The sequence below is a fragment of the Simochromis diagramma genome, unplaced genomic scaffold, assembly GCF_900408965.1.
Source record: "Simochromis diagramma unplaced genomic scaffold, fSimDia1.1 OVJJ01000669.1, whole genome shotgun sequence".
Classification (NCBI taxonomy): domain Eukaryota; kingdom Metazoa; phylum Chordata; class Actinopteri; order Cichliformes; family Cichlidae; genus Simochromis; species Simochromis diagramma.
In genome coordinates this window covers 4,186,696-4,193,963 of record NW_024387458.1, presented here as the reverse complement: position 1 = coordinate 4,193,963, position 7,268 = coordinate 4,186,696, and the positions used below count along the sequence as shown (strand labels likewise).

Below are 7,268 nucleotides of genomic sequence, written 5' to 3'. Positions count from 1 at the left end.
CTGGACCTTAGGAAAAATTAAATTAAAAGAGGTTTTGATATTTATAATCAAAACAAGCTCTTTTTAATTTAGGTTATTTGCAGAAACACTGGTACCCATCAGTGACCAGTGTAGCATTACAGTATATACTTCAAATCAGGCTTAATAGACTTTTTTTTTCTCTCCTTTGCTTCACAATTCTGTTGTACATTTGCAATGATAGTTTTTTGTATTTTTGTTCTATAATTTTACATATGTAACAAAAAATATAGTGTTATTGTAATTAAAATGCAAATAGTCATAAATGCTCCTCTGTGAAACACGTGGACGTAACAATAGTATTTATTTACACCTGTTGATAATATTCAATCTGTCCTTAAAAGGCTGTGCTATTGTTATTATAAGGATTAAATTGGTTTTGTGGCTCCATCAGATTTCTTTTGTTTAAAAATGGCTCACTGTTGTTCCAACTCAAATTTGGCAAATAATAGGGCAGCATTCTTTAAACCAAAGAAAACCACCTAATATTTACATAAAGCTTTTAATAGTAACATTGAATAATTTTAGTCCATTCAAGAAGTTTCAGGTACATCAAATATAACATGTTATGCATAACATCACTTACAATCATACAGATAATCATTTACACTTAGAGTGCATTAAAAATATCTGTGTATTAAAAATAGCTGCGATTATATCTTATAAATAATCCAACATTTAAATCACCAAGAAAATGGCGAAATAGCGTTTACTTAGTGTAAACAAACCCCGACAGGGAAATTAAAATAGTTTTGCTGTCACGTTGATATAATTTTCTTTAATATAATGAATAATCCCGAAAAAAAAACTATTTCTGCTGCACTATTTCTGCACTATTTCTTCCAAGCGCACCGCAGTAAATCAATTAAATTAACTCGTCTTTATATTAATCGCTCGCCAACGCCGGTAAATAAACTATCACAAATGTCAGCATTTCAAGTGGCGCGCTTGACGACTTCTCGCGAGATTTTCGTGCGTTCTGTACTTTGTCAGCAGCGGTCCTCCACCATTTCGCTGCGTAAAGTCTCCTCCCCGCGACCGCTACATTCTGCGCCGAAACCCAGTCTCTCCCGGTCCGTAATTTAACTTCTTCCCACAGACCTAGGGGTACCTCGTTGGGTACCGGGAGACAGTTCGGATCACTGGCATTACGGATTGAGTGCGATTTTTCGCGGATGACGACTCCTTCAACGAGAATTTAGTAAAAGAAAATTGGTCGGAAATTTCAGGTAGGTGGGAACTTAAGATGGCGGCCTTGAGAGGGAGGGGGGCGAAGGAGGAAGTAAAGGGGGATTCAAGGGGGGTTTTAGACAACTGGAAGGCCACAATCAGACTGCGTTTCATTTGTTCACGCTGCTTCTGCGGCGTGCGATGAAATATGTACCTACCTACAACACTGACCTAAACCAAGATGACAAAACAGTAGACAGTGACATGGGATATCTTCGGATGTTAACTACTCTAAAAGAAAAAAGGAGTGATAAACCGTCACTTCCGTGCGGTCGTTTCTAAAGTGCGGTCCGTGGGGACGTAGTTAGCCCCCTTGAGTCCCCCGTGTAATCGTTGCAAAATTTATATGGAACTTTCTAACACTGTTTTTTTAGACATTTCGTATATTTAACTAAAAAGTAATCACTATCTATTTTTAAAACTGAATAATTTAAACCCATTTATTTTCGCAAAAGAGGATTTGACCCCACGCAATGACGTCACGAGTGATTGTCTCCCCCCTCCCTCTGTAGTGCATGCAGAAGCGGCTTTTAATGCGACTTTTCGGATGTTTTGGGGGTATTTTTGGGTCCTCAGCGTACAGTAACGCATTAAAATGTATCGGCATAAACTGGCTTCTTTGAAGCCTGAGCATTACATAACTGCGGGTGGGATGAGGGGCGCCTGCGCGTCAAATGAACGCACCCTACTAACTAACTCTTCTAGCTGGCTAGTTAGCAGCAGGCTTCCCCCATTTAACTGTTATTGCTGGAGCTAACGTTAGCTAGTTAGCCAGCCTGCCAGCGAGCTAACCGGCAACGTTAGGCGTTAACCTTTGAATTGTGTTTTATGAAGCTTCTTGAGCTGCAGTTCTCATATGGGTACGGCTCATGTTTCAAGGTATCACCGCTGCCACATCACTAGTGAATAAACATAATTTCTTGGTCGTCTTTAACCCCATGTGGCGACTGGTACTCACAATTTAAAAGGAAAAAAAAAAGAAAAAATAGTCACGAGAGCACGGATTGAATGACTGACCGGAGGCCCGCGCGCTTGGTCGCCGGCTTTTAGCGCGAGAGAGCGCGTGCTGCAGAAATCCTAACATCTTCCTGTGGGCGACTGCAGCAAATGCAACCAGGAGCTGGCTGTTTTTTTTGTGTTTTTTTTTTATTACCGCTGCACACACACCACAGTCCTAGCAGGAGTTTGCTAGCCTAGCTGTCCGCTCCTTACGTGACATGTTACTCATCATCCCACACATTCATATATCTCTGTTTACCAACTGAAGCTTCTGCCACAGCTCATTTTTTATAGCTGTTGGAGTTGTAAGACCAGTCAGTTTCAGCAATAGAGTTCCTAATAGTGAGTTTAAACTGCTTTTTTGATTTTAAAAATAAAGTTACCACCCGATTTCTGTTCCTCACTTCCTCAGAATATGTGGAGGGGACCCTAATTTCAGCATCCTGGAAGTAGAAAGCACTGAAGATCTGTGTCTTACACGACAGACAGGTGAGAGGCTCCTGCTTTGCACACACATCGCTTCAGAAGTGGCTGTAATATCATGTGTAGTAATTATTTGTGACTTGCTAGTGCAGTCAGCAGTGTTTAGACATTTAAATAGACTTCTTTATGTTATTATTTTGTTAGCAAAAACTTATTGTACTTAGTCCCCATGAAAAGAAACTCATCAAACAAAATATAGTGCACAGACTGTGGTTTTTATTTTTGATATATTTAGTCTAAAAAGTAAACACGGATGAGCTGTGCGGCTAATGTTTTTGCATTAAAATTTACCTTGCTTCTTTTAGATGGAATCTAAGGTACTCTGTTATTTAGCGGGTATAAATGCTATTTAGTCTGTGGAGCATCCAGAGATCCCCGTTTTTATTTGTTTATTTTGGTTTTTGGTTTCAGGTGTTTTATTTTCCCTTTCTTGTGTATGTATGTTAATGACCTTTTTAAAGATATACATACAATTGTGGAAATTTTTTTCCTGAGATTTTTACAAATGTGCATGGCAATTATATTGTTGTTGTTGTTATTATATTTAGACTTAAAAGAAAAAACATGGGGGATGAAAATGTCCTGTTTAAAGAGGGACATGTGGTCGCACTTTCATTTTTACCTGTTAAGTGAGTTATACCAGAGGTGTTCATGAGCAACGTTTGGCCCATTAGCCCAGTTTGACTAGTAAAACCAGTGCTACTAAAGAACATTCACCTGGACATCCCTGGATTCAAAATGAGCCAGACACGGAGTGTTCAGATCTTGTTTTCATTTTTTCTTTTTTCTTTTTTTTGTCTCCTTACATCATGTGTTTGTTAAAATTGATAAATCATAGTGACAATATAAGATAAAGTTCTGCTTTACTTATCTCAAAAGTGGGGAAATCCCTTTATTGCTGCAAATACAAGCTATAAGCACATAAGATAAGTACAGTGCTATATAGTTCAATAAAATACATCACAGTAAAACAACTACATTAGTAAATACAAGAACTGAAGTAAAATCAAAATTTAAGTGAGTATAAACTTAAATAAAACAATTAAAGTACACTTATAGAGAGAGATGTATACTTCTGTGTAAAGCTAGTACCATCATACCACAAAAAATGAGTTTTATCGAAAAATTTGAGTAATTTATGACTTCACTGCAACTCTCACTCTTTACAAAATATCCAGTAGCCGATTGGACCAGTTCATGCCTGACACCCCTGTTAACAGCCTGTGTCTCTTCCCTTGCAGGTGCAGTGTGTAGCCGGGGCAGCACCGAGGAAGGACGCTCTGGGGAGGAGGCGGCGCGGCAGCACGCCTCTCCGGCTGTGGATGTGCTGGGTGGCAACCCCCAGGCTGCACAGAATGTGGCTGGGGAGTCCCCTCGGCATGCCCCGCAGCCGGTCGCAGCTGCCCCGCACCCAGTCCCTCCGCTCACCGATCCGTCCACTGTGCCCCTGCTGGAGAGCAACACCCCAACATTCGCCAGCACGGAGAACGCCCCTCCGACCACCTTGCTTGAGACTCTACCAATCAGTGGTAATATCATCTCAGAAGAGAGTGCCGTCGGAGTTGCAAGATCTTTGCCAGCGTCCCTCACTGAGGACTGCAGTTCCTCTGCTGAGATGCAAAGGCTTCCAGCTTCCCTTTGTCCTCCTGTCCCCTCACAGATTGACAAAACAGTGCAAGAGCTGCAATACGGGTCACAAACTGATAAAGAGAAAAGCCACTCAAACAGTCAGACAAACCAGCTTCCTAGAGAGGGTGCTGGACTTGTGGTTATTACGGGAACAAAGGAAAAACGGTCCATCACCTTGGAATATAAACCAGAGACTGGAACAAATATGGAACTTGGTGGAAAAGAGCACACAGGTGGGAATATTCTCCCACAACAACCCAAATCTCAGATCTGTTTCACAGCCTCATCTCTCTCTGTCCAAGACGCTACGGAGGGTGGGGCTGTGGAGCAGTCCGACAGGACTCCATCTGTCCAAACAAATCAAAGCAGCCATATACCTCCGTCAGGTGCTGCAGAGCAAGCAGGGAGTCTCCAGGACTCGGCATCGCCTGCACTCCTTCTGTCCTCAGCCGAAAATAGAGAGATTAAACAAACTAACCTGTCAAAAACTCAACCCAAAACTATCAAGGGGATCTCAGCTAATGCTAGAGACGTGCAGAAAACGGCTTTTTCGGAGTCAGTTGAACACATTGAAACGCAGCCTCATTCAGCTGAAATACTCGAAGCCGCAAAGGCAAGAGAGCTGCTCCCTGGAATATACACTTCGACTGGAAAAGGAAGCTCGGCGTCCAGCTGCGGTTCCCTTGAAGGAGCGCAGGTGGAGAGTAGCACGAGCAAAGAGCAAGCTGACTCGTCAGGCCCCACAGTGCTGCAAGAGATTTCCTCAAAACCTTCCACCGGACCTGCTCTGTTTGACACAGGCCTAGTTGTCTCGCTTCAGGCGGGGGAGGTTATAAAAGCTGAAACATCTCACACCTCTGACCAAGTCGCCTCAACAGAGCTCATCGCGGAGATTGTGCATTCTGCCGACACTCAGGAAATTGTGGTTGTCGGGGAGGAGGCTCATATCACCGGGGCCTGGCCCACCGTGCACCTGAATCAGAGTTACCTTCTGCAGCGAGAGGATGGCAGCGTCTGCGAAGCCGCCATCGTCAACGAGCTGACTTCGGAGATCTCCGCTGGGGAGCCGAAGCTGTACACAGGAAGCGTTCAGACGCAGATGGAGCTGGGCTCTCAACCTGTGGAAGTGTACGAGTTTTGCAGTCTGGTGGAGGAGGTCGCAGAGGAGACGGTCTGTGCCAGCAGTGCTGCACAGATGCCTCATTCTCCTGGATATGAGGTGAACTTATTCAACGCTTTACTAGAAAACTCTGAGGACCTCGAAGCATCTATCCACACAGTTGGTGAAAACAACACCATCATAATCTCCCAGCAGCCCTTGCGTTCAACAAGTGATATAAATCAGGCTTGCTCTAGCAGTAATTTATCCATACGAAACACAAGCATGGCCGGAGTTGAACAGCATTTGGTGTTAGATGCTAACCAAGCTGTTGAAGTGGCACACTCAAGTGCGGTTTGTTTAGTTGAAGTAGCGGCCGTTACTGCTGACTCATTCACTGTTGAACATGCGGACACCAGCGCGCAAATCGGGACACAGGTCGGTGCTGACCAGACGGAGGTGAGCGGTGCTGCTGTGCTTCAGACTGTTGGCCCAAAACAGGAAGCAGAAGTAACAGTTGCTTCGTTATCTCTCTTATCCCCAGTGGTTACTATTACCAGTGGAAACTTGGGGATGCAGGCCCCTGTTGCTGTTACACTTTCTCATATAGGAAACCAACCCTCCCTAAATCAGACCCCAGGAGTCACTGTTGTAAGTGTCGCAAAGCCTGAGGTCTGTGTTTCTGCTTGTGACGGGACCAAAGAATCCCCCGCTGTCACCACAACGGCATCAGTGACTGTTCAGAATGTCGCCATGCCCTCAGTAAGCAAGCCAGTGGCTTTGTGTGCCGCTCCTGGGGCTATAAATCCAAAGCTGCTCCTTCTCAAACCGGGAGAAACTCCTCTCCTGAAACACCCACCCTCCTTTTCATTGTCTAAGCAACAGAATGCAGACGGCAAGCTGGCCAATGCCCACGGCTCCTGCTCATGGTCTGGCACGGTGTCTGAGGAGTGCCTTCCCCAAACAGTCTCCGCTCTTAGCAGCTGCAGCGATCAGACGCAGCGGGCTGTCAATGAATTGTCAGTGGTGGCAGCAGCAGGAGCTTCTGTCAAGCTAGAAAGTGGTAATATTTCTCTTGAACCCAACCCGGCTACACCTGCCACCCCCTCAACGACTACTACAAGCAAACCTGAGGCCTTAACCGTTAGCAGAACTTTATCCCAAGATGTTTCCACAGCAGCCGCTACGCTGCACAGTTCGAACATGCTCACAGCTTCAGTCTCAGCATCCACCAGCCCCGGCGACTTCCCCAGCCAACCCGATTCCATCTACGGGGAGGAAGACGGTGAGGACATTGAGCATGACGACCCTGCGGGAGAAACTGAGGTCCAGGAGAGCAACTCGGGACAGGTTAGCAGCCCAGAAGAAGGCAGTGACGACGAAGCCGACGGCGAAAAAAGCGAGATGACCACCCCCAGCTCGCCACACAAGGTATTTAATCCATTAAAAAAAAAAAAAGGAAACCAAAGAAACCATAGCTTAGACATAGCATTAAGACTCATAGTCATGAGTTATTGCTTGAATGCCAAGGTATAAGAGGCATCCACAAAACACGAGCACAACTGAAGCAAAACAGCTGATAAATGCTAAATCTGCATCCGGACATCTTGTTGCTGTGAATAAGATGAGATGAACTGTTTATTGGATCTTTTTTGTTCTTTTTATCCGAGTGAGGAGCTTAGGGGTTTCAGAGAGGTTTGCTTCCTAACTGGGTATGACAGAATTTTTTTTTTTTTTTTTTTTAGTGATGTGCAACACTGTTACTGTTGCTGAAATCATTTTTCTGAGCTGTAATTCAGTCCTGAAGAGA

General features: G+C 44.3%; 1 protein-coding gene across 4 annotated transcripts in view; it reads left to right on the top strand.

The window, feature by feature from the left end:
* The first annotated feature begins 905 nt into the window (after positions 1-905).
* LOC120722981 (Snf2-related CREBBP activator protein) overlaps positions 906-7,268 on the top strand; it is a 36,567-nt gene continuing 30,204 nt past the window's right edge. For 2 of the 4 annotated variants that reach the window (XM_040014191.1, XM_040014188.1), the window contains exons 1-3: positions 906-1,247; positions 2,660-2,736; positions 3,972-6,889. In XM_040014191.1, the coding sequence (XP_039870125.1) occupies positions 4,346-6,889 (2,544 nt within the window). In that variant the 5' untranslated portion in view covers positions 906-1,247; positions 2,660-2,736; positions 3,972-4,345. Of the gene's footprint in view, positions 1,248-2,659; positions 2,737-3,956; positions 6,890-7,268 lie in introns of those variants that run through there. The other 2 variants (XM_040014190.1, XM_040014189.1) reach the window with 2 other exon arrangements.